Source organism: Phycodurus eques, chromosome 2, assembly GCF_024500275.1.
Source record: "Phycodurus eques isolate BA_2022a chromosome 2, UOR_Pequ_1.1, whole genome shotgun sequence".
Lineage (NCBI taxonomy): Eukaryota > Metazoa > Chordata > Actinopteri > Syngnathiformes > Syngnathidae > Phycodurus > Phycodurus eques.
The window spans coordinates 27,177,093-27,204,984 of NC_084526.1; the positions used below are offsets into that span (position 1 = coordinate 27,177,093).

At 39.3% G+C, this 27,892-nt stretch overlaps 2 protein-coding genes across 7 annotated transcripts; both read left to right on the forward strand.

The window, feature by feature from the left end:
- arl6 (ADP-ribosylation factor-like 6) lies at nt 1–15,354 on the forward strand. Of its 6 annotated transcripts, none has more exons than XM_061670165.1 (9): nt 1–179; nt 2,951–3,097; nt 3,279–3,340; nt 3,419–3,487; nt 3,563–3,657; nt 4,248–4,377; nt 6,126–6,181; nt 6,289–6,342; nt 15,302–15,354. In XM_061670165.1, the coding sequence occupies exons 2-8, from the start codon at nt 2,978–2,980 to the stop codon at nt 6,312–6,314; spliced, it is 558 nt and encodes a 185-aa protein (XP_061526149.1). In that variant the 5' UTR covers nt 1–179; nt 2,951–2,977; the 3' UTR covers nt 6,315–6,342; nt 15,302–15,354. The 6 variants fall into 6 exon arrangements, with proteins under 6 accessions (XP_061526149.1, XP_061526151.1, XP_061526148.1 ...); XM_061670167.1 differs by lacking the exon at nt 15,302–15,354 and adding an exon at nt 15,219–15,237; XM_061670164.1 differs by lacking the exon at nt 15,302–15,354 and adding an exon at nt 12,115–12,341.
- On the forward strand, nt 15,302–27,892 carry LOC133399066 (high-affinity choline transporter 1-like). Its single transcript, XM_061670169.1, has 10 exons — nt 15,302–15,389; nt 15,885–16,110; nt 16,802–16,915; nt 17,498–17,502; nt 18,212–18,365; nt 18,470–18,618; nt 18,992–19,135; nt 19,311–19,464; nt 24,988–25,205; nt 25,297–27,892. The coding sequence occupies exons 2-10, from the start codon at nt 15,927–15,929 to the stop codon at nt 25,969–25,971; spliced, it is 1,797 nt and encodes a 598-aa protein (XP_061526153.1). The 5' UTR covers nt 15,302–15,389; nt 15,885–15,926; the 3' UTR covers nt 25,972–27,892.

Below are 27,892 nucleotides of genomic sequence, written 5' to 3' on the forward strand. Positions count from 1 at the left end.
CTGTAAAGTCCCGACTCCCCAGAATGCATCATAACTAAGAAGCGTATCCTGGACACAATGAAATCGCGCACGAGGATTGAATGAAAACACTGTGGACAGGATTTACCTGTGATGGAATAAATTTGGCCAGGCTGCTGTTTTGTGCACACCGGCGACAAGAACACGAAAAATAATCCCAGGTAATATTCAGCAAATAGAAACAAAGGCGTCTGTGTAAACGTTACAAGTTGCGTGCTAACGTTAGCGCCGCTAGCTCTCACGTTAGCTGTTTATACAGTTCCATTTGTTTGTTTTTGCAAGTGTTGCAGCTCACGTGGCACACATTTAGACGTTGCTATTTCTTACTTAAATAAATCATCTGGACTGAAGCGTAACATTGGCGTTACCAAGGGGTTAGCTCAGGCTAACCTGTGTGGTGACAGAGAGCAGATCAGATTAACTAAATAGGACCGTGGCTGTTAATTACGATACAATCTCTTTAGTCGGGGTTAACGGCTAACGAGCTCATAAAAACATGACTTCCTGTCGATAACCCTGCAGCATAAATGAGGATCAACGTAACAAGTTGTCGGTTCTTTTTGGAATTACAGATTTGACTTAATTGTTTAACAACTCAATGTTACGTGTTTAAATTATGACCAGTTTACAATTTGGGAAGCGAGGTTCTTGTGACAACTTCTAAGTAATGCTTCCACAATGGAGATTAACTACAGTATTAATGTTCTTTCAGATATCTGTGCATCTAAAGCGTTATTCGAGATACTAATGTCAAGTGATTACGCGCAGTGAGAGATGCTGACAGTGAAGTCCAATAAAAAAAATAATATCAAAGCAATCCTTACGTCATGCCACATTTTCTCTTCTGTGGACACCTTATCTTAAGACATCAAAGCAATCAGATTGAATGCTTTCGTAAGTGCTATGATCTTTCTTCGTTCATTGTTGATACATCAGAGCAGAAATAGTCCAACATATTAAAAAGATGGTGACCTTGGGCTAAACCCTATCACAGCAGACTCAAGTGTGGTAAATTGACCCTGCACAGATCACCACCAACACAGCAAATGCACATGTTGCACATAAATAACTACACCAGTGTCAACACCAGACCGTTAAAAACACAGAAGTAAATAATAGTAAATAAATGTTCCCAATATTCGAGGACCTGTTTTGACTTCATAACGTTCAGGGGGGCGCCAGTCTGCCAGAGAGACTCCTGACAAGGACTCTGACAGTCTACATTTTTGGTGTGTTTTTTTTCTATCCCTAATCATTTACTTTTACAGTGACACTACACAAAAACAATTGGACCAGAGTTAGCTGAAAGCTCATTTCCATCTGCTGTCCCTGGTCAGGTAGACAAAAGGAAAAAAACAACCAATCAACCAATACAGCACAACAACTACACAATATAAAAACATTACACTGTATAAAAAAGGGGCTTTACACAATCAGGATTTTTGGGGCTGATCAGTGAGTTTAAAAACCCGATAACTGATCACACCGATCCGATCATAAAATGGAGCAATGTGTCTATTTAAATTACTTTTTCATTTACTGTATATACAGTGGGTACGTAAAGTATTCAGACCCCCTTACATTTTTCACTCTTTGTTATATTGCAGCCATTTGCTAAAATATTTTCTACATTTTTTCCCCCCTTCATTAATGTACACATAGCACCCCATATTGACAAAAAAAAGTGGAATTGTTGAAATGTTTGCAAATTTATTAAAAAAATATATCACACAGCCATAGTTTGTCACGAAAAGTAACTTCACACGACACCGGTGAAATCTGACAACAAAAGTAATGGACCCAAACGCTATAAAACGTTAATTCCTTTACCTACCCACCGATGAGACACAAGGTTAGTGTTTGTGATGCTGGAAGATGTTTTTTTGAGTTTGTCCCAATTCATTGTGATGTAAACTTGCTAGTTTGACCTTTGGTGAAGTTTTCGCTCAATGTTAAGCTTGGAATGCGACTGTTTCTACTGTTTCTGTTTCCAGTATGGTAAAGTGATTTATTTTATTTTTGTGTCTGCTCTTACGTTGGTTTGAAGACTAAAATAAATGCTAAAAACCAACAGTGCAAGAGTGCAACCCAGCGTTTAACTTGTTAGTTGCCTCAATGTTGGCATAGATGTATTTTATTGTCACCCAATTGACTTGACTGAAGTTCCGTGCAGTGTAGGCTGAGGCTGGGAGCGAGAGGGAACGCATCAGACTTCTTGACATCGTGAAAGCCTCCTTTGCACAATACGATCTTATTCCAAGTGTTGCACTGACTGGTCATTTATTTTAACAAGGTTAATACTTGTGTTTGCCGCTGCCGTTGGGCACAAGCACGGCTTTGTGGGCGTTCTTCTTCGTTGGTTCTTGCCGCTTCGTTGATGTTGGCCACTTTCTTATTCAGGGTCGGCGGACTGTAGGCATCAAAACTGGGAACTGAATTTTTAAAATTCGAACGATCCCGGGAGAAACGGAATGTTATTCCCGGTTCCAATCGATTCCTGATGCCCAACCTTATTCCTGACCAACTGGTGCTTTTCGATGCTGTCAAGCTTGCATTGACAGGAGTCCGTTGATGCTGCGGTCGCATTACCAGCGTTCCAATACATATTTGATTTTTATCCACATTTGAAAGAGGCCTGATTCTGAACTGAGGTTATTGAACTTCTTGTTTATTTTCTTCCTTTTCTTCTCGTGCCACTTGACAGCAAAACATCTGGATTGTGTGACATTAACAAATGCTGTGTAAATTCAGCCTGAGTCTTCAACATGTATGTTTTTGGATAATGGCATTAAACTGAAGTATGGGAATGAATCAATGCATCTCAGGGACAATAAGCAAACTTATCCCCAAGTTTAAAATGCGTGACAAAACAATACTATTTTCAAAACTGTAAATGTTTCAACATTCACAATGAGATTATCCCTTCTTCTAGAGGAGCGAAAGTGGTTGCTTGCTGCCAATGGGGCTGTTTGACAAGTTGGCAGGATGGCTGGGCTTCAAGAAAGAGGTGAATGTGCTCTGTCTTGGCCTCGACAACAGCGGGAAAACTACCATCATCAACAAACTCAAACCGTCTAATGTAAGTCGACCTGTCGCTTTTTAATGGGAATCAATCTATGGGGTCTAATCAAAATGAATCTTGTAGATTCGTCAGTTACGCACTACAATAACATTCAACTGAAGAGTCCCCTACTACTTGAGTTCTATGACTATATATTGACCATACGGCTTTAACAACATTTGAAATATTTAACTCGCAGGCTCAGGCACAAGACATTGTCCCAACCATTGGTTTCAGCATAGAAAAGTTCAAGACATCCAGGTAGGTTTTCATCATGAGACAGTAACTTAATGTTGTGTATGCAATACAACTTGTAACTTGTGTCTTTTCTTTGTGTAGCCTTTCTTTCACAGTGTTTGACATGTCAGGCCAAGGCAGATACAGAAATCTGTGGGAGCACTACTACAAGTCAGTTTGTAACAGATACATTGTTGTTATCTTATTAATGTTTATTAATTTTGCACAAATTGTTGTGTTGTTCAGGGAAGGCCAGGCTGTTATATTTGTCATTGATAGTGCGGATAAGCTAAGGATGGTTGTGGCCAGAGAAGAATTGGACACGTTATTAAATCATCCTGGTAAGTTTTTTTTTTTTTTTTTTTTTTTTTTTTGCGGCATCCTTTTTGTGGGAAACAATGGCAGTTTCAAACTGATTGCCTCTGCCGAAGAGGTCAACTTTTTCTTATTGTGGATTTTTGTCAAAGTAATTGTTTTATGTGCAACTCGCTGGTTACAAGCGGCCTAATTTTACATTTTAATCATCTCTGCCATGTGCAGGATTATATGAAATGTATGCGACTGATGAAATTTCATCCAGATCCAATCCAAATTTGGCAGCAGTTATTCAAACTGAACATGAAAAAGTCAATTCAATTCAGCATGTTTGTTTCATGATAAATATAAGATTTTCTTGGAATTTACCTTTCTTATGTAGGACCTTATCGTGTTTGATTTAGTTGATCTACTTTTAGTTCTCAATATCTACGATCATAGCATTTTACTGGGCTGTGTTCGCTGTTCACGCTGGTTGAAATTGATGTTTTCCATTTTGTCTGTGTGTTTGTATTGTTTTGTTGTTGTTGTTGTCTCATTGATTCAATTAAATCGCACTGCTATATTATTTTTATGATACAACCATCTGACAACCTCCCTGTTTGTCTCAAAAAAGACATTAAACACAGGCGAATTCCCATCCTGTTCTTGGCTAACAAGATGGATGTCAGAGATGCTCTGTCGTCAGTTAAAGTCTCACAGCTGCTCTGCTTGGACAATATCAAGGACAAACCTTGGCACATCTGGTATGACCATATTTGCATTTGCACTGCAGTCTGCTGTGAAATCTGCCTCACTTTTGTTTGTAAACATGCAGAAGTTAACATCCTCTCCTTAGAGTTTAGTAGGAAATTGTGCAAAGAGAACTAAAAACACTATGTACTGTGTTTATAACTGCTAATTTTCAGCAATGAGAGTAAGCCTTGTACAACAAAGCTTTGCAGTGATGACCTCTTTCTGCAGCACACTCCACAAGCATGGCAGACATGCTAAACACATAAGCTATATTTTGTCACAATTAGCATTCTTGGATATGCCAGTGAAGTAGAAAAAATAAATTAGCGTACTTGATTACAGAACATTACTTGTTTGACTAAACATTAGGGTTGGGTATTGTTTGAATTTGAGCGACTCTGGTCCCAATTCCGGTTCCTCATTTTGATTCCAGTTCCAAACGAGTCTCGATTCCGGTTCTTTTAGGGGGCTGGGTCAAAAATGTTTGCATAGTTTAAATAAAGGGTGTCCAAATTATGAACATCCATTTTCTTAGCAGCCCGCAGCATAGACTACAACGAACATTTGACTCGGGGTTCTTTATAACCAGTATCAATATCAAACCCTTGAACTACAAGGTAATGTGTGTGGAACTAACCCAATTGACTTAATATTAATTAATTAATGTTTCAGCTAAAAGTTAAATACAGGATTGTTAAAATAGTTATTTGCAACTGTTTTATCATGTCAAATGGTTTATATGTGCAAGTTTTAACTTGACTTACTGTTTTAAGCATGTAGCCTTTTATTTTGAAGGGTACACACTGGAACTCAGCATTTTGGCACGAAAAGTAACTTCACACGACACCGGTGAATTTTTTTTAAATGAATGGAACCAAATGCTATAAAACGTTGAGTCCTTTCCTTACCCACCGATGAGGCACAAGGTTAGTGTTTGTGATACTGTGAGACAACGTTTGTGAATTTTCTCCTAATTCATTGTGATGTAAAGTTGCTATGGTAAAGTTTTAGCTCAATGTTAAACTTTTTTTTTTTCCTGTCGACTCTTACATTGTTTTGAAGACTAAAATAATGCTAAAAACCATCAGTGCAAAAGTGCAACAAACCGTTTATCTTGTTAGCTGCCTCAATGTTGGCATTGACGTATTTTATTTTTTTCACTCACCCAAGTGAGCTCCGTGCAGTGTAGGCTGAGGTTCAGAGCGGAACGGCGTAGGACAGACTTCGGCACATTGTAAAAGCCTCCTTTGCACAATATAATCTTATTCCAAGTGTTGCACTGAAGTGACTGGTCATTCATTTTAACAAAGTTAAGACACATTTTTGTTCGCCGCCGCCGTTGGGCACAAGCACGTCTTTGTGCACGTTCTTTGTTGGTTTTTGCCACTTCTTCGGTGTCGGCGGACTGGAGGCATCGAAACTGGGAACCAAAATTTATACATTTTTATAAATTCTGGGATAACCGGAACGTTAGTCCCGGTTCCAAACGGTTCTCGATTCTCGATGCCCAACTCTACTTAACATAAATGTTTACTTATGTTGACTTTACACGTGTGGAGGCAGGACTTTTTTCCCCCCTTTTTCTTTTTTAACAGAGAGCTAGTCCGGCATCTGAGCTTCCTATTTTTCACATTTGGAATCATATTTGTGGGCTTAGCATTTAGATTTTTGCTAGTAACTTGTTCAATAGCAGATGTAAAATATGTTCAAATTTAACATATCATCTAAAACATATTATTAATGTTGGTGTTTGTTTCAGTGCTACTGATGCACTGAAAGGAGATGGTTTACAGGAGGGAGTTGAATGGTTACAAGGTAAACTGAGTTGTGTGTGTATTGCTATATAATATAAAAAAATATTTTCTCAAAATGAAAATGTTAATTTATTGTATTTGTTTCATTTTTTTAATGCTTTTTTTCAGATCAAATTAAATCGATGAGAACATGAGGGTGTGAAGCATCTTTCATGGAAGAAGGTACCAAAAAACATTCTGTAGACATCTGTATGATATGATATCATTGGGGGGGGGGGGATATTTTACAGATGTAGTGTTATTCTTTTTTTTAATCCTTTTCTTTTAATTTCCCTTGGCTTTTGTACATAGTTCGTGTGTATAGTGCATCATTCACTCAGTCGTATTGCAGTTTATTTTTTTATACGTTCACAAACTCTCCATATATAGTATGTGCGTTGGCAACATCCATTCTGTAAAACGATTATCTCAAACAACCAAAAACACTCAAATGTAAAAAAGACACTTTTAGCTTATGATTATTTTGATAGTACATAATTTTACTGTAGAATAGGTATATACTGTAATTCACTTTATCTGTGGCACTAAAAAATTTAATAGAAATGAATCAGCAATGCAACATAATTGTGCCAATATCATTTGTTCCTACACTACCATACTTAAGAAAGTCCGCGACTGCAGTAATTTGAAAAAGTACTATCAATGTTTAATTTCTTACTCTTTTTCTTTATGTACAGTGAGTACGGAAAGTATTCAGACCCCCTTAAATTTTTCAGTCTGTTACATTGCAGCCATTTGCTAAAATCGTTTAATTTTTTTCCTCATTAATGTACAAACAGCACCCTATATTGACAGAAAAAAAACGGAATTGTTGAAATTTATAAAAAAAGAAATACAGGAAGTCCTCGAGTTATGACGTACTCGACCTACGACGTTTCGAATTTACGACGCCCGTGCCTCGTCCGCCATTTTGTCCCCAGCACCATAGTGTTTCTGCTTAGCTAGTGCATAGTGCTTGTCTGTGTTTGTGCCAGGAGTATCTTTGCCTTTTTCGCCCTCCTTTTTTTCACACTCAGCAGTAATGGTAAGTACAGCATCTTATTTTTTATTTTAATGTATTTTTGTTTCTTTATACGAAGCGTTAACCTTTCCTGCTACGGTCACCTGACTGTGGTCGGGAGACGCAGGGTTAACTCCCTTCTCTCGTTGCACAGCTGAGCTGGGTGGCGGCAACAATAAAGGCACGAAGCACCGATTTGCTGCTTTAATGGCTTTATTTCCTCCTCTGGACATTCAACGTCAACGGGTCCTCCGCTAATCGCTACTCGTCCCCGGTCGCCGCTCTCACACACATGAGCTTGCTGTCACAATCACGTGGGGCAATACCCGTAACGCAAGTATTTTGCCGTAAAGTTCGATTTTTAACGGTGAAATCCGACTTACGCGGAAATTCGTGTTACGTCGCCAGCGTAGGAACGGAACTCGTTCGTAAATTGAGGACTTTCTGTACTGAAATATCACACAGCCATAGGTTTTCAGACCCTTTGCTCAGTATTTAGTAGAAGCACCCTTTTGAGCTAATTCAGCCATGACTCTTTTTGGGAATGATGCAACAAATTTTTCAGACCTGTATTTGGGGATCCTCTGTCATTCCTTCTTGCAGATCCTCTCCAGTTATGTCAGGTTGGATGGTGAACGTTGGTCGATGGTGAACGTTGGTCGACAGCCATTTTCAGGTCTCTCCAGAGATGCTCAATTGGGTTTAAGTTAGGGCTCTGGCTGAAGAACAGTCACGGAGTTGTTCTGAAGCCACTCATTCGGTATTTTAGCTGTGTGCTTAGGGTCATTGTCTTGTTGGAAGGTGAGCCTTTGGCCCAGTCTGAGGTCCTGAGCACTCTGGAAAAAGGTTTTTGTCCAGGATATCCCTGTACTTGGCCGCATTCATCTTTCCTTTGATTGGAAAGTCGTCCTGTTCCTCCAGCTGAAAAACACCCCCACAGCATGATGCTGCCACCACCTTGCTTCACTGTTGGGACTGTATTAGACAGGTCATGAGCAGTGCCTGGTTTTCTCCACATATACCGCTTATAGAATTAAGGCCAAAAAGGTCTATCTTGGTCTCATCAAAGCAAAGCAAATTTATTTATACAGCGCATTTCATACACAAGGTAAGTCAATGTGCTTTACATGATTAAAAGCATTTTAAAACAGGAAAAAAACAGCTTATAAACATTTAAAACAAAGAGGAAAAAATACAATTTAATATCATTTAAAAGTGGAAATGCTCTCAAAAAGTGGGGGGGGGGCGGTCAACCTGGATTTAAAAACATGCACACTTGGGGCTGACGTCACTTTGGTTGGCAACTTACTCAATTTGTTTCCAGCATAATAGCTAAATGCTGCTTCACCATGTTTGCTTTGGACTCTGTGCTCCACTATTTGACCTGAGTCTGTCGATCCCAGAGCCCTACTGGGTTTATATTCCATTAGGATTTCATTAATGTATTCAGGACCTAAACCGTTTAGTGATTTATAGACCAGTAGCAGAACTTTAAAATCTATTCTAAAGCTGACTGGAAGCCAGTGTAAAGACTTTAGTATTGTAATAATATGCTCTGACCTCTTTGTTCTGGTCAGAACGCGAGCTGCAGCATTCTGAATGAGCTGGAGCTGCTTAATGCTCTTTTTAGGGAGTCCAGTCAGAAGACCATTACAATAGTCAAATCTACTTGAGATAAAAGCATGGATGAGCTTCTCCTGGTTTGCTTGACACATGCAAGCCTTCACTCTGGATATGTTGTTCAGATGGTAGAAGGCAGTTTTAATCATTGATTTGATATGACTGTTGAAAATCAGGTCGGAATCTATCAGAACACCAAGGTTTCGGACTTGGTCTTTGGTTTTTAAAGAGAGTGACTCCAGGTATTTACTAACAGCAATCCTCTTCTCTTTCCTGCCAAAAACAATTATCTCAGTTTTATTGTGGTTTAATTGAAGAAAAGTTTGGCTCATCCATTAGACAGTGACACGGCACCTAAATTCAACTGTAAAGATGTCTGCGCTCCCAAAAAGATGCAGAAATTGTCAATGAAACTCAATGATAGTGCAGTACACACTTCTTTGAGCCACTTATTAAATTGACTGAACCTAGAGAAATGTTCATCTCCAAATCATACAAGTGGGAATGGTCCACTAATAAAAACCTCAGCATCCAAACATTGCACTATTGTTAGGAGATCAATGAAATCTCATTTCAGTTGCAATATTTCAATATTTTGCATTGACTCGCGCCCTTTTTTTCTTGCCCTTCGCTGTAGCGATCGTCCACGGCCGATCACTCGGGGTTGAAGCAGCCCGCAACGCAGACCAGCCGGATTCCTCTGTAATCTGCTGATATTGTGTCCTCCCTTTTAGATGTTGTCCCATATCTTTGGGCTTTGCTCCCAGTAAATTCTAGGGAGAACTGCTGGATGGTGCATTACCGTTTCCACATTCCACATCTGTCCTCTTTGTTGAGCTAAGTGGCTGTCTGTGACATCGGTAGAGTGGTTTCATTCCACGACTGTCCATTTACATCCATATACACTTCAAGACTGTGGATTTTCGTTTCCAGGATTGACATCCTCTGCAGCAGTCCGTGATAGTCCTCAGTGGAAAAGGGAGGCATCTTGATTGCTGGTCTTGTTGCTAATGGCAGGCTTGTGCTAATTAGCAGGCTATGCTCACGTAATGGTGAGAGGGTATCAGAAAATATTGGAATATAGCAACTGACTGTAGCTACAAAAAAAAAGTACAGTCCAACAGGTTTATAAATATCCAGGAGTCACTGTTACTAATTTTTTTTTAAAGAAAAATAAGGCTCATCAGCAAGAAAAAATTTAAACAGAAGCGAAGCAAGAAAAGCGAGCAAAAAAAGTGTCTGCACTGTACGACAGCGAGGGAGAGTCTAATCAGACAAGAAAATGTTATTTCTCACCATCTTAACTCCATGCGGGCTTTCATGTCTTGCACTGAGGAGAGGCTTCCGTCGGGCCACTCTGCCATAAAGCCCCGACTGGTGGAGGGTTGCAGTGATGGTTGACTTTATAGAACTTTCTCCCATCTGCCGACTGCATCTCTGGAGCTCAGCCAGAGTGATCTTTGGGTTCTTGTTTACCTTGCTCACCAAGGCTCTTCTCCCTCGATTGCTCAGTTTGGCCGGATGGCCAGCTCTCGGAAGGGTTCTGGTCGTCCCAAACGTCTTCCATTTAAGAATTGTGGAGGCCACTGTGCTCTTACGAACCTTATGTGCAGCATACATTTTTTGTAACCTTGGCCAGATCTGTGCCTTGCCACAATTGTCTCTGAGTTCGTCAGGCAGTTCCTTTGACCTCATGATTCTCATTTGTTCTGACATGCACTGTGAGCTGTAAGGTCTTATATAGACAGGTCTGTGGCTTTCCTAATCTATAAGTATAATCAAACACAGCTGGACTCCAATGAAGGTATAGAACCATCTCAAGGATGATGAGAAGAAATGGATAGCACCTAAGTTAAATATATGAGTGTCACAGCAAAGGGTCTGCATACTTACGGCTGTGATATTTCTGTTTTTCTTTTTTAATAAATCTGCAAACATTTCAACAATTATTTTTTTTCTGTCAATATAGGGTGCTGTGTGTACATTAATGAGGAAAAAAATGAACTTAAAGGATTTTAGCAAATGGCTGCAATATAACAAAGAGTGAAAGATTTAAGGGGGTCTGAATACTTTCCGTACCCACTGTATAGCCACAGATCCTAAACCGCACTTTTATCTTCCTTCCTGAGTGAGGCATTTAAAAAAAAAGGAACAAATCTTCTGGAATGTCTAATCCCAGCCTGGTAGTCATCATGGCAGTCTAAGCATTGTCTTTCACACGTTTACCGTATCTCTTTCAGTCTGTGTCTGTTTTCACATGTATTTATGCCATCATTCAGTTTTGAATGTATTTTTAACATTACATTGTTGACAATGAGCAGTTAAATTTTTTTTGGTTTTGGACATTTGACTTTTGTTTCAACTGTTTTAGTTTGCAAGCCACACACACAGGGATGCATGTGTCAAAGCCATCATTCATCGCAGCTAATACATGTGCCGCTTTCGTTCAACATTTCAGTTTTTGATTATTCTTGGTTTTCGTTCATGTTTTTGTAAAGCTTGAACATGTTCTACTTTTAGGCGCTGTCACTAACCAACCGTTATCAAACCCCACCGTTACTTTAATAAGGAGGCTGTCATGTAAATTTATCAGTTTTATTTTTGCCTTATTTGATGGCACAACTGAAAGTAAACTTCACAATCAGTCAGGCTACTTTTCCAATTAAACTTGGACATGTGGGAAAACATCAGTCTTGTTTTAATATATATCCATGGTGTTATTTGTTTTAGACTGAAGGTATGAACACTGGATGTTGTAATCGATTAGCTAAGCTTGATTATCCATGTTTAGTTTGGTTGATTATTGAGTACAAGACAACACACACAGTGTTGCTGTGATAAAGGTAAAATACTACACATCAATAGTCTTTTCATTGCTCTAAAACTTAACTTAAACTTAAACAAGACAATTCTGTTTGATGGTGCAGTTTGTGTAGCTTTCAGCTCATTCTCAATGTCCTCCATATATGTATTATGATTTGAGGGCAGTGCAAATTCTGTACACATATGTAACTATTGGTTGCTTTAAAGACAGCATTTTGTTTGTAAAATAGCTTTTATTTATAAATGAGTATAAAACTACCCTCAAAGCATGATGTTAGGATGATGTAAGATGAACCGTGAATGGTCTTGGTATGTATCTTAAGCTGGATGTATTTTATTTCAGTGTATATGTTTTTCAAAGAATTAAAAAAAAAATTGGGGTGGAGAAGATTTTGCGCGGTGGTCTCCTCGTGTCTCATTAATTTGGTTGTGTGTGTGTGAGTGCGTGCCCGTGCATGTCTCTGACTCTTGCTCACTCTTCCATCCAACAGCCCTGCCAGCAACAGCTGCTCATTAAATGTCCACCCAGTGGGCCCTGAACTCTTAAAGACACACTGTTTAAATGGCTCGATGATTTATTTTAGGCTTTCCAAAGTGTGCCTTTTTATTCGTATTTGTTTTGATGAAACATGCCTTTGTTAATCCAGCAAGTTTTACTCTATACCTTTGCACACATTTCTAGAAAAGTGCAATATTAACAGTCAGCCTTTTGAGGAAATGAAAGATGTAATTTATGTGAAATAAAATAAAGAAATGTGTTGCCATTCTGACACTGCTGTGGAAACCAATTCATTGCGAGCCATTGGTGAACTTGAAACCTCTATCTCTTCTCTTCTTACTTCTACGTAAACTGAGGACCCTCTTTAATTTTTACTAGCCACCTCTGACCCACCCAAAAAGGGTCCCCAACCCACTAGTTGAGAATCTGCGCTTTTTTTTAGATGATGGCACCAGTGTCGCACATGATATATCATTACCAATTGATATTGGTTAAACCAACTTATTTTATGCAACAAAACAGTTTTAATGTTGGAGTACTTTTAATTGATCTGGTCCAATATTTGTTATTGCGCTTGTTAGCATATGAGCAGGTAGTCACTAGCAATGAAAGGCATTTTGTGTGTTAGAATATGCTTCAATAAAGTTGAGTGCAGCAATCATTTTTGAGGGAATTCAATTGAGAAAAAAAAAAGGAAAGTCGGAAAGTGGAACAAAAAAATTCCAAGAACGAGGGAAAGAAAGGAAAACGTATCTTGTCTCACAGGCAGTGCATATAATTAAAATTGTTGAAGCTTTGTGAAATTCGTTATGAAATCTAAATTATCTGTTTGAATATGTTATTTATTTCTTCAAAATGTCTTTAATTTCGTTTTCCCATGAAGTAGTTATTCAGATATTTATATTTCAAATGTTAAGATACACTGTCGCTGAATGTGACGTGTCTGTGTCCATGTGACTGAAGCAATTCCAACGCTTTGCCAGCAGGGGGCACTGCCTATGCTAAAACGTCTTCCTAAATTTCAATTAAGCTTCTGTTTGTATGCGTATGTGCTTACCCTGCACGCGTGAGGAAGAAAGTCAAGATGTGTCATTATCCCTGCTGCTCTCCAGGAGTCATCCTATTTGGGGCTTTGACACGACTACCATACATTCCAGGCAGCCGGTCCACCTAATTGATGGACATGGTGCTTTTATACAATCAAGAAGGTGTACATCTCCTGTCTACCTCATGAATGTGCTTTTATTTGCTTAATTGTTACGCATAAATTAAATTGAAATTGATAGCCCCTCCGTTTAAGTACATCTGCATAATCCAGTGTAGTTATTTTTTTAAACCAAACTTTACTCACCCAGGGCGCGCGCGCACACACACACACACATATATATATATATATATATATATACACACCACCACACAAAATGTTGCAAAAAGTGAATAAGTTAATTATGTAACTTCTGCCATCTAGCGGAACAGCATTGGATTCTTCTGCCTTCACTATAAGTTACTAGCGTAGATAGATGAAAAAGATATTAAGATATAGACCAGTGAAATTGGATACATTGAATATTCTGTACGCACACTTAAACACGTGGACAAAATTAGAAAAAAAAAAAACAATTAACTATAATGGTGTGAAACTGACAAAAGTAATAATAGAACACATGTACTGACAAGTGATGAATATAAATCAGGCATTTTGTTTTGTTTTTGTGGTCCAACAAAATTATGATTTAAAATATTTTTTTTTTTAAAAAGACAATTTTGAAAATGGCCAGGATAAAATTGATGGTACCCTTAACTTACTATTTTATTGCAGAACCTTTTGAGGGAAACTGCAGCGACCCAACACTTTCGCTAACTCTGAAAGAGACAGCTGTCCAATAGTATATAGTTTATCAGGTCTCTTCAGAGTAGTCCATGTTTTGTTCTTAGCCATTCTTGTTAGCTGTGTGTTTGTGTCTTTATCCTTTTGGAAAATACATGAGCTGCAGTTGTGACCAAACTTTCTGACACTATTTAAGACACCCTGTGCCAGATTTAGAAAAGCAGCCCCAGAACACAACTGAGCCTGCGGTTTTAATCAGTGTTGTAGCTGCAAACTGCACTGGAGTTGCACTATATTACACTTCTCTTTGAGCTCATTAGATTTTACAGGTGTACCTATTGCAATACCAAGTGAAAGAATAACTTGGGAAGAAATTAATTTGAATGAACCATTAAGTTAAAACATTACGGAAGCATATTGCATTCACTTGGATTTAAAAAAAATAAAATAAATTCTGAATAATGTTTTTGAGAGCTTTGTTTTTTATTTTTTTTCCCGTTTTTCTGAGTATTTTTTTTCTGTTTTTCTGACAATTTTTTTTCCCACCTGTTTTTCTGACTAATTTTTTTTCTGAGTTATCGGGACACATCGAACTCACACGAACTGCAAGTGACTCTTTGATGACTCGGTAGTAAGCAACATGACTGGCTTATTTAGTTTGATCAAGTTTTATTTTTATATGGGTTTAAGACACTGGGATATACTCCTGTCTTTAAGTCACATAGATGTTATTGTTATTAGTCATTACAAAAAAAATTGTCAGGAAAACAGAAAAATAAAAAATAGTCATAAAACGGGGGGGGGGGGGGATTAGACAGAAATACTGAGAAAAATAATTAGTCCGGAAAACAGAAAAAAATACTCATATAAACAGGAAAAAAATATTCAAAAAAACACGTTGTTTTTTTTCTCAAGTGAATGCAATACGCTTCCGTAAAAAATAGCTTGATTTGATACATACCCTATTGTGATAATTTACAGTGTCCTTTGGTTGTTGCGTCAATGCTTCTTTTTTTTTTTTTAGTCTCAAAAAAACATTTGTAGTGAGTCAGCTAATAGGGCTTGTGAGTAGAATGCGACAAATAAATCAATCAATGACCTAATAGGCCGAGCTGCCCCCAATAGAGACTTTCATGTGTTCATATCTAATAATGCATGAAGGGTTTACTGTAATGGTTTCAGTCAAGTTGACATGGTTAAAGCCCAGATTTGAAGATTGGCGAAGTAATTGAATCTAAGCATGCATGACGTGTTCTTGCATGTGCAAGGTGATCATTGAGGGAGGTGGGAGGCTTTCGATTCCTCTGACGTGTGTTACTCGTCCTCTGACGGTACCTGTCCCCCTTAAAAGCCCACCAAGTCAGCCGAGAGACCTCCGCCATTGTCTCATTGGAGCGCTCGTCTGAGGAGCCCAGCACATGCCTCTCGGATCTTCTCAGGTACCTTTAAAGTCATCTCAAGCAATTTGATAACGCTGTCGACGAGTTTATTTCACTTGATTTGTATTTTCTGTGACTTAACTAATGCGCCAAAGAAATCTATCGTGCGTAAATTACGCACAGTAGGTTTACTACAATGAAACGGGTTTGAGCAAAAATCTCAACGAATTATATTTTTGATCAGTGGTGATGTATCTGCGTATTGCTGTTAATCATTTCATTTAGTTTGTGCGGAAAACTGCATTGAACAAAATAAGCCCAAGCTTCCACATCTTAAAATACATTTCAACAGTATTTTTGAGACGTCTCCATCTCGTGCATGCATTTCTTTCTTTCTGACTCAAATTGTTGTCCTCCGATTCATTTTTGTCACAGCACTACAATCTAAATTAATTCGTCGTTTCCATATGATAGAAAGTACTTTAAAATCAATAGAGTGCGTTAAAAAAAAGAACAAAAAGATGAGCATCCCGTATCTCTCTGCGCGCTCTCTAGGTCTCCATGCGTCCTTGTTCCTAGCGGAAGACCGGCGCGACCATGACCATCCATGTCGAGGGGCTTGTGGCGATCGCGGTCTTTTACCTCCTCATCCTCTTTGTGGGCATTTGGGCGGCATGGAAGAACAAACACACCGGCGAGGCCGAGGGAACCGACCGCAGCGAAACCATCATGGTCGGAGGCAGAGACATTGGATTATTCGTCGGCGGATTTACCATGACCGGTAAAGCAGGCTATATTGTTTTTGTTTTTTGTTGTTTTGTTTTTTAATATCAAAAACAGCGAACTGACTGATTCAATGAAATCGCGATATTCAGTTGCATACATTCGTGTGGAACAACATCCTTCAATTCTTTACTGGACACTTCATTAAGTACAAAATAAATAAATCCATTTGCTTTTATAAAGTCAATAGTGTTCTTTTTTTTATTGACCTTGTCAGGCCAATAGGTATTATTTAAATATATGTTTAATAATTGTTTACATAAATGTAAAACTATATTTACATCTTTTTAATCTAATATTTTGCTGGATAAGGCAATCATATATATATATATATATATATATATATATATATATATATATATATATATATATAATCCTCAGTGTTTGATGCAGTATGCATGTATTACTGCAAAGTAGCCTATACAAATTCAACAAGTAATACTTCTAATCAAAACTCTTATCATAGCCTTTGTGAAAGCAGAATTTTGAATATATCTCTTGCATCCACTCTCATTCGATGTGCAGGTGTACCTAATGAAATGGCTAGTGACTGTAGATATATTTTGTAAAATGTCATACCTGGATACACCCTGCAGCCCTGCATGGGGTAAAACAATGCAATTTAGGAGTAGAAACTGACTGCACTTTGGATTAAGGTTGAGTTTACTTTTTTCCCCTGGTATTTTCAGCAACTTGGGTTGGAGGAGGATACATTAATGGCACTGCTGAGAATGTTTATCTGCCAGACTATGGCTTGGCTTGGGCACAAGCCCCCTTTGGATATGCCCTCAGTCTTGTTGTCGGTGAGTGAGGCTACTGTATTTATGATCTGTTTTCTTGTCATTGTCATGTTTTAGGATCATTTTAAACAATGCCATTTATATGCCTCATGCATGTTTTTGTCCATATGTCCAAACGCTCATGATAATCTTCTTGATTGTACAGTATATTGAAATGCTTGGTCTGCGCATAATGTGAATTTTCTTTTTCTTTTCTTTGTCCTGCCGGGAGGCAATTCAAATGGCGTGTTTGTGTGTGTCATCGGTTGGTGAATGAGGAAACAGGGCTAGCGTGTTTTGAGTACGTTGAAGGTAGAAAAGCGCAATACAAGTGTAAGCCCATTTACCATCACATTTATTAGTGACTTGTAATGCAATGAATTCCAAACATATTTATGACAGCACCTATCTTTTTTTGGGGGGGGGGTGGAGATACTGTACAGTGTAGAGTGAACCCATGCATATTCGCAGTTCGGCATTTATAAATTTGCCTTTTTTATTTATTTTTTGGGGTGGGGCTATCCATCCATCCATCAATCTTCCGTACCGCTTCTCACTAGGGTCGCGGGCCTGCTGGGGCCTATCCCAGCTGACTCTGGGCGAGAGGCGGAGTACCCCCTGCACTGGTCGCCAGCCGATCGCAGGGCACACATAGACAAACAACCATTCGCACTCACATTCACACCTACGGGCAATTTAGAGTCTTCAATTAACCTATCCTGTGTTATTTGCTGAAAAACACAAATATATGCTATTTTTGTGCTCTTTGCGTCAAGGAAACAATTTTAAGTGGGTGGAACAGTAGTCCTTTGCTACCAGCTTGTGACATCTATATGCCATTACGAACCTTTAAGGGGGAGCATCAATATCTCTTGGTTTTTAACTATTCACAGTAGAGCGTGGTCCATATACCATCGGATAGCGGAGCCTCAGTTTACCCGATTAAGTGTCTGGTACTTATATACAGTATTGTAGTAGTAATGATTTACAACACTGGGTTATCAGCTTGCTAATTGCCATGCAAGCAATGAATGGTAAACAAGCTTACTTTTTATGCAAATACAACATCAGTTGGCAGGAAGATGCCACACGACAGCAACTTGCACCATTAATTTTATTACCTCTATATATATTTAGACATGACCTGTGAAAGCATTAAAAGCTATCTAATTGTAGTTGAGAAATTCTTCTAGTGTTCTCTTTTAATATATTTTTCCCCACCATTTATTTATGCATTTAGTCGATTCTTTCAAAATCTTGAAGTGGTGTATCCTGTAGCATCGCTGTGTTAAAATACATGCATTCTTTGTCAAATAGGAGGACTTTTTTTTTGCCAAGCCCATGCGCTCGAGAGGTTATGTAACCATGTTAGACCCGTTCCAGCAACTGTACGGCAAACGCATGGGCGGCCTTCTCTTCATACCCGCATTAATGGGGGAGATCTTCTGGTCCGCCGCCATCTTGTCGGCTCTTGGTAAGTTTATGACTGCCTTAATGCGGCTCATAAAAGCCATGGTTTGGTCTTGGTGACATCAACTGTGTCCCATAATCCTTTCACCTGCGTGTTTGTGACCTTAGGTGCCACTCTCAGCGTCATCGTGGACATCAACATCAAAATGTCAGTGGTTATCTCGGCCCTCATTGCCATCTTTTATACGCTGGTGGGTGGACTTTACTCAGTGGCTTACACTGATGTTGTGCAGCTCTTCTGCATCTTTGTCGGCCTGGTGGGTACATTTTGAGAGAATGTGAAAAGTAAATAATTGTTGTCTCTTGTACATTTGCTGGACACTTTAGTCGCTATGCTGGCACAATGATAATGAGATTCGCTCCATGTACCTTGTTGCCATATTTAGCCATATGATGGGGCAAAATATTAGAAACACCCCTCATTTTGAGGCAGTTCTTCACCATCAGAATCTACAGCCCTGAATTAAAAAAAACAAAAACAATTTAAATTATTATCGCTTTTGTAAAGGCAAAAAAAGATAGATTATTTGATATTAGATAACGCATTACTCCTCCTGTCAGGACTGCTAAGTGTACAACAGAAATGTGAGGGGTGTGTATTTGTTTTAACTTAATATTTTCTATGTGCAGTGGATCAGCGTGCCTTTTGCTCTGACCAACCCAGCCGTCTCAGACATCATGGTGACTGCAGTGAAGCATGTCTACCAGTCGCCATGGAGAGGCAGCGTCGACAAGAGCGACACCTGGGTCTGGATTGACAATTTTTGCCTCCTGGTACATTGACCCGTTACTGTGTTTTATTTAATGACAATGGCACTGTGGTTTAGAGTTTATTTTTTAAGTTTGTTACCTAGGTTGTGAGCAACAGGTTGCTGCATGGTTTAGGTACAATAACGAGTCATGGTTACATTTTCAGATGTATTTTATTGTTGTGTAATCTAACCCTCAGATGCTTGGAGGAATTCCTTGGCAAGTGTATTTCCAACGAGTCCTATCTGCTTCCTCTGCTACCTACGCACAAGTCCTCTCCTTTATTGCTGCTTTCGGATGCCTCATCATGGCTGTCCCCTCGGTTCTTATTGGAGCTATCGGGGCCTCCACAGGTTAGGGCGCTCACACGCAAAGAAACATGCGTATGAATTAGGTTTGTGTGTGTGTGTGTGTTTGTGTGTGTGTGTGTGTGTATGCTGGTGTTTGTGTTCATGATTGGTGTGTGCTGCGCAGGTTGGATCCATGTTGCCTTTAGATCAAAGAGAGCTGGGTAAATAGCAGCTGTTTCCACTCATTTATAATCTAGCAGCCATCCGTTTTAAATGTTACCTCAGAAGGAGGCAAGAGACCAAATTATTGGATTGCTCTCCAGATATCTTCATGTCAGATTCTTCCATGTAGACCTGAATACTCACCACTGAACGCCGTCTTTCCTGTCCTCGTCTAAGTCATTATCCTGTAGTCAGAGGTGGATAAAGGAGCCAAAAATCGCACACAAGTAAAAGTACTGTTACTTTAGAATGATACGACTCAAGTACAACCCCAATTCCAATGAAGTTGGGACGTTGTGTTAACCATAAATAAAAACAATACAATGATTTGCAAATCATGTTCGACCGATATTTACTTGAATACACTACAAAGACAAGATATTTAATGTTCAAACTGATAGACTTTATTATTTTTAGCAAATAATCATTAACTTAGAATTTTATGGCTGCAACACGTTCCAAAAAAGCTGGGACAGGGTCATGTTTACCACTGTGTTACATCATCTTTTCTTTTAACAACATTCAAGAAACGTTTGGGAACTGAGTACACTAATTGTTGAAGCTTTGTAAGTGTAATTCTTTCCCATTTTGGCTTGATGTAAAGCTTCAGCTGTTCAACAGTCCGGGGTCTTCGTTGTCGTATTTTACGCTTCATAATGCGGCACACATTTTCAATGGGAGACAGGTCTGGACTGCAGGCAGGCCAGTCTAGTACCCGCACTCTTTTACTATGAAGCCACGCTGTCGTAACATGTGCAGAATGTGGTTTGGCATTGTCTTGCTGAAATAAGCAGGGGCGTCCATGAAAAAGATGTTGCTTGGATGGCAGCATATGTTTCTCCAAAACCTGAATGTACCTTTCAGCATTAATGGTGCCTTCACAGATGTGTAAGTTACCCATCCCATTGGCACTAACACAGCCCCATACCATCACAGATGCTGCCTTTTAAACTTTGCATCCATAAGACTCTGGATTGTTCTTTTCCTCTTTGGCTCGGAGGACACGAAGTCCACAATTTCCCATAACAATTTGAAATGTAGACTCTTCGGACCACAGAACACTTTTTCACTTTGCATCGGTCCATCTTAGATGAGCTCGGGCCCAGAGAAGCCGGCGGCGTTTCTGGATGTTGTTGATAACTAGCTTTTGCTCTGCATAGTAGAGTTTCAAGTTGCACATTCGGATGTAGCGCCGAACTGTATTTACTGACATTGGTTTTCTGAAGTGCTCCTTAGCCCTTGTGCTGATATCCTTTACACATTGATGTCGATTTTTGATGCAGTGCCGCCTGAGGGGTCGAATGTCACAGGCATTCAATGTTGGTTTTCGGCCTTGCCGCTTACATGCAGTGATTTCTCCAGATTCTCTGAACCTTTTGATAATATTATGGACCGTAGATGATGAAATCCCTAAATTCCTTGCAATTGTGCATTGAGGAACATTGTCCTTAAACTGTTGGACTATTTTCTCATGCACTTGCTCACAAAGAGGTGAACCTCGCCCCATCTCTGCTTGTGAATGACTGAGCAATTCAGGGAAGCTCCTTTTATACCTAATCATGGCACCCAGCTGTTCCCAATTAGCCTGTTCACCTGTGGTATGTTCCAAACAGGTGTTTGATGAGCATTCCTCAACTTTCTCGCCACCTGTCCCAGCTTTTTTGGAACGTGTTGCAGCCATAAGATTCTAAGTTAATGATTATTTGCTAAAAACAATAAAGTTGATCAGTTTGAACATTACATATCTTGTCTTGTAGTGTATTCAATTAAATATAGGTTGAACATGATTTGAAAATCAATGTATTCTGTTTTTATTTATGTTTAACACAACGTCCCAACTTCATTGGAATTGGGGTTATATAAGGAAAATGTGGTCCTCTAAATAATTCCTTGAGTATGAGTAAGTATTCACTTGAGTACTGAGTAACTGATGAGTACCTTCTACTTTATTTATTTTTTAAAAAGTGCATAAACATCAATTAGGTAGAAAAAATAAATGTGCAAATTCACACATTTCACAATATCACTTTAAAACAATTGTTTTTTTTTTAAAAATGAAACAAACTAAGGCAAATGTATCCACAATAAATGGTCTTAAATTAACCTTGTTTGTTGAAACATGAAAACAGCACAATAGGCCCACCAGACAGAGATGATTAATTATGTAATTATGTATAATTTGACGGTGGCCCGGTGGGCGACTGGTTAGCACATCTGCCTCACAGTTCAGATCCCGGCCCCGCCTGTGTGGAGTTTGCATGTTCTCCCCGTGCCTCCGTGGGTTTTCTCCGGGTACTCCGATTTCCTCCCACATCCCAAAACATGCGTGGTAGGTTGTTTGAAGACTCTAAATTGCCATTCGATGTTGCCATTAGATGTGAATGTGTGCACAAATGGTTGTTTGTTTATATGTGCCCTGCGATTGGCTGGCGACCAGTTCAGGGTGCCTCGCCCGTTCAGGGTGTCTCGCCCGTAGATGGCTAGGATAGGCTCCAGCACGTCTGCAACCACTGTGAGGATAAAGCGGTACGGAAAATGGATGGCTGTATAATTTGACTATACAGTGGAACCTCGATGGAACCCATATAGCCAATTGTCCGTTACATCGAAGTACTTTGTTTTTTTGAGGCCATATTACTGTATAGTACAAATCTGTTGGTTTTTTTAGTTTTTTTCGTGGGCTAAAACGCCCGGTACAGTACAAAGTTATTGTAAATAAATATAAAAAAGGTTGAACATTTTTTCAAATTTCATCCAATCTCACCACGTCTTTGTGCTTGGTCATGGTGACATTGTTGACATACAGCACTCATCATAGGCGAGTCGCTTTCATGAGTCGCGAGGAATTAGTGTTCTTCCTAATTCCAAATGTGTTGTCAAAGGTGAATGGCTTGAGAAAAAAACTCGTACTGTTCCAAAAATAGCATGTTCCAGACTCCAAAGACTCCTCAAAGTTAACGCCACAGCCATATGCCGCTGTTGCCCTGCACTATGTACAGTTGTACAATAGAAAATAGTTATAATCATCGTCACATGGCCGCCACATCAATGCCCCACATTCAACATGGCTGCCATGTAGGCATGTCTTTTGGAATTAGATCTACTATTATTGTATATCTGTGACCCGGAAATATGTCAGTCCCATTCTCTGCCTGCATTGCGCCACAACGCCAGTAAACAACAGTGGCCAATTCTGGAACTGACAAACTTTGTCAACAGCAGTTTAAGTGACAAATCCCCGGGCGCTTCAGCTGCCCCCTGCTCGAGTGTGTTCCACCAACTTGTATGTGTTCACTGTGATAGGTAAAATGCAGAGAACAAATTTCATGTGCATGCATGTATGTTCATGACAATAAAAGGTGATTCTATTCTATTCTATTCTAAATGGAAACTATTTCTGGACACAATGTTCAGACCCGACGGTCCATTTTATCCAATATCCATTATATGGGGTCCATTTTATCGAGGTTCCACTATATTGAACTTTAACATGTCGATTTACCACATTTATCAACAATCCTGACATGTTTCATTACTCAAAAACAACGTGAGTTCTGCCAAATTAATCTTTATCTCAATGTTGTGGATACATTGCAGACTGCTTTTCTCCATGCTCCTTTTGAAAGCACACAACCCTTTCCACAGCAAGGAACAGAGAACCCCAACGGGTCTGATTGGGTCAGAGAAACTGCAAATTGCCTTCATGTGGTGTGGTTGATATGCCGGTTTTACTCCGCAGGGCATTACATTTTGCAAACGCATGCTGAGACAGACTCTCGTCTGTTTCTCAAGTTCCAAGTCCAGTTCTTGTAGGCTGAAATGTCAACATTGTAGGCAGACACAGATGACAGTGCATGACATACTTTTAGTTGTTCTTTTTTGTGGTCCACCCATCCATCCATTTTCTATACCGCTTATTCTCACTCAAGTCATGCATGAGCTAAAGCCTATCTGCAAGTTACTTATAGATTTCTGACATGTTTCACATAAATAACTCACTTTAAAGACTTTGCTTCTGTGTGGGGCCGTGGGGACTGTGTGCGGTCATGTGTCTGCCTGGCTCCGTTAAATTGGTCAAATGGAGTTAAATGTCACTTACTTTGGACTAGTGAAACAGAGTCACGTGACAGGAAGTCTCTCTGACATACCAAATCGATCACACAAGCAATAATACATACCTGTAGATAAAATAAAAGTAGCGAGCTGATTGTACCCCAATGTAGCGGATTAAAAGTAACGTTTCTTCTTGACAAAAATACTGTACATGTAAAGGTAAAACGTATGTTGCATTAAAACAACTCTGACAAATACAATGTATCCAAAAGTTGCTTCAGTAATTGTAACAATTGTAACAATAAAGCTTACTACGACCCACCTCTAACTTTACGGTATATCTGCAGATGTTCTCTTAAGTCGAGCCTTTTTTCAGCGTAATACTATCCTGAACAAAATTATTGTTGCCAGATGATTTTACAGTAGAGGCCACTGGTGGTGTATTAGTTCACATCACTGGGGAACAATTTGAAAGAACAATTCTGTTGAGTTAGATTTTTATGCTGATTCAAACAAAAATTGGCATGCTGATTCCAAAATTGCAGTCAGTTTTTTTCTAGCATGTCAAGTTTTTTCTCCACAGCTTACCCTCCAGATATGCAAAATTCCACTGATTAGCTGTCGTAAGACTTGCCAGCGTATTACGATTGGACTCATCTACAGCTACGTGGCAACTATTTGGTGCAGTCACAATTGAGACAGTGCGGTGAGAGGTGTGTGCAGCTCCCAATAGGTCATTACTATCAATATCTGCAAACAGAAAGCTAGCATAGTAGGAATTAAGAGAATTTGTGCCATATCCTTTGTAAGACATAATAGTGTTAAATAAACATTGTAGTCATGCCTGTTTCTTTCATATCTCATTGTATGTCAATATTTAAAAGGTTTTATAAATCAAGCACATATCTGTTAAGTACAGTATGTTTCCTATTTTTTTTCAGAAAACAGGGCTCTATAGTTCAACTTCACGATAAAAACTGATATCAATTTTGGATTCCGCACCCAAAAATTTGTTAAAAACAGCTGTCAGACCTAACTCAACAAAAATTGGGTTCCCCGGTGTTACTTACAAGCAGTTGGGGTGGGATCAATTCCAATTCAATGGGTCTTTCTCAATCACCATACTATTGACTGGTGAGCAGTCCAGGGTGTAGTCCACCTCCTCTTACTGTCAAACCTTATTTTGGAGCAAAAATGCGAAACTTTGAATTTTTATTTCAGGTGGCTTGATGTTGTATTTTAAACAAATGAATGGTACTTGTAAATTGTAACCATCTCTCTAAATAAGTCCGATGGATGTCCCTCATTCAGACTGGAACCAAACAACATATGGTGCCATTCCTCCTAAAGAGAAGGAAGAGGCCGATATGATTCTCCCCATCGTTCTCCAACATCTCTGCCCGCCATTTGTGTCTTTTTTTGGCCTGGGCGCGGTGTCTGCTGCTGTCATGTCATCTGCCGACTCGTCCATCCTGTCAGCGAGCTCCATGTTTGCAAGGAATATCTACCAGCTGGCCTTCAGACAGTCGGTCAGTGGTTGTGGTTTTTTTCCTCTCAATTCTCAAACTCCATGAAACCTTTTTGTCATAATTAAGTGTCCACTCCTCTTTTCCTTCACAGGCATCGGATCGCGAGATTGTGTGGGTCATGCGCGTCACCATCTTTGTGTTCGGGGGTCTTGCCACGTTGATGGCGCTGGTTACGGGCACAGTTTACGGACTGTGGTACCTCAGCTCAGACTTGGTTTATGTCATCATCTTCCCCCAGCTCCTCAGCGTGCTCTTTGTCAAAGGCACCAACACATATGGCTCGGTAGCTGCTTACTTCTTTGGTATGGTGCTGCGTGTAGGTGGAGGGGAACCCTACCTGCATCTGCCCCCTTTCATTTACTACCCCGGATGGACCACGGAGCAGCGCAAGGACCACATTACTGGACAAATGGAGGATGTTGTCGTTCAAAAGTTTCCTTTTAAGACAGTCTCTATGCTCGCTTCATTTCTGGGTAACGTTGCGTTTTCCTACCTGGCCAAGTACCTGTTTGAGAGTGGCAAGTTATCTCATAAATACGACTTTCTCGACGCAGTTGTGTCCAAGCACAGTGGCGAGATTATGGATAAGACAACGCTTGTGACCCGTGGCAACAATATCGCGCTGTCTGAGATGGCGCCTGTCAAACCAAGGCTGAGCGTGACTTTGGCGGCCGCCTTCACGCGCCGCGACACACTGCCAACAGACACTGTGGATGAGGAAGAGGAGGAGTCAAGCCCTGACTCCTCCCACCATGACGAAGAATGAAAAGATCAGGATGTCATTTTTAGAGGAATGCAACAGAACTGGTCCAGCTGCGAAACAAAAAGAAGACAATGCGCAAACATCCTCCCGGGGGACAATGAGGTACAACACTGACTGGTGGTAGCTGGGATACTATGGTCATTTCCAGAACAATATGTTCTCACAAAATTAGTTTGTAACACACATTCAAACGAAACTTTTATTTCCAGCACCATGAGAGTCACGACATCAAAATTAGCTTTGTGTACATGCACCCCGCAGCACCAGTCCTGCTTCAATATACTGTACTCCACAAACAAATGCATATACTAATATGCATTCTTCATTTTCTATACCACTGGCACTGGAGTCTGTCCCAGCTGACTTTGGTCAAAGACAGACGACACCCAGGACTGGTCGCCAGTCAATTACAGGGCACATTTATTGCTGACAGCCATTTTCACTGACGCCATCACAGAGTGGGAACTGGTTTGGCGAGTAAGCTACTACATCATCAGTGACCATATACTAATATATTGTTAACAATTAATTGCAATGAGCCAGAAAATAAACATTAGAAGTCGGTAGCAATATAAAGTTATTTGAATAATATTTATTTCTAAAAAATATATTTTTGTTGAATAACCCATATTATCCTTTTTTTTTATTGTGACAAATTAAAGTGCATTACTTTCTGTATGAAACCCTGCTAGTGTAAGAAAACGCTCATCAGGAAAGGTAGCGTAGCAGCTTATTGATTGCACATGAAGTTGTCTTTCTGTGAAGTACTGTATATCATAAACACTCTCACAAACTCTCATATACGGTGGATGTGAAGTAATATCAGCATCTGTTTGAAAAAGATACTCCGTTTCATTATCATTTTGTCTCATGTGTCAACAATCAGACAATATTAAACTGCACAAGTAGAAAGAAGACATGAAGCAGTTTTAGAGCACAACTTTAGTTTGCAAGTAAAAACACTTGACACCTGTAAACCTGGTGAAGTCAAAGAAGATGTGACGTGAGAGGAACCTATGCCGTATCCCTAACCAGTTATCTGATGTTATGTGTAGGTAATATATTCAGATTTATATTGGGAACACAGCATGAGGAGCACCGTCAGTATTTTTGTCCAAGATGACTTTGAAGGGGATCCTTGAGACATTGCGTCTTCTCAGCCATGCTCCCAATCATTATATTGAGATTACTGGATATATTGATATCAAATGTAAATCATCACATTAAAAAGATTATGATTACATAAATGAAATATATCAAACGTATTAACTTGCTCCGACAAACTGATTTTGTTACTGATTATTGATATAAGAAAACAAAATATCTAATGACTGTGAATCAACAGGCAACTCATCCATCAAGCTCAATAGAACCTATACAAGCAATAGTGACAATAGTTGACTTAAACCATTACAGTAGCTCTCTTAGAGAAGCGGACTTCACCTGAAGCATCAATGTAAATAACACTGTTATTCTGCTGCCTTAATGTAAATCATGTGAACAGATATCTGAATTTCCACAGAACTGACTGTACTCTGGTCAAACTGCAATGAAAAAAAAAAAGATGAATGTAATCTCAAATCATCTCATTATATCAAAAATGTAATTTGCTGTTTGTGTTGGGTATTTTTTCGCAAGTCAAATTGTCGCAGAATAGTATGTCCGCCATTTTTTAAATTATGAATCTGTAACGTGTGTGTTGTTGATGGCCATGTACAGCTTATTTTCTCTGTGATGTCTATGTTTATATAAAAATGGGGAGAAAGGCATAGAAATAACAAATTGCTGATTAATATTTATCATGTAAGAAGGAAGGATGTTATCTAAATGTTGATTTATTTTTGATGTCATAGATGTAACAATAAAAAAATGTAAGATTATAATGTAGAAAAACAGTACATAAAATCTACTTTGGTATAGTAAA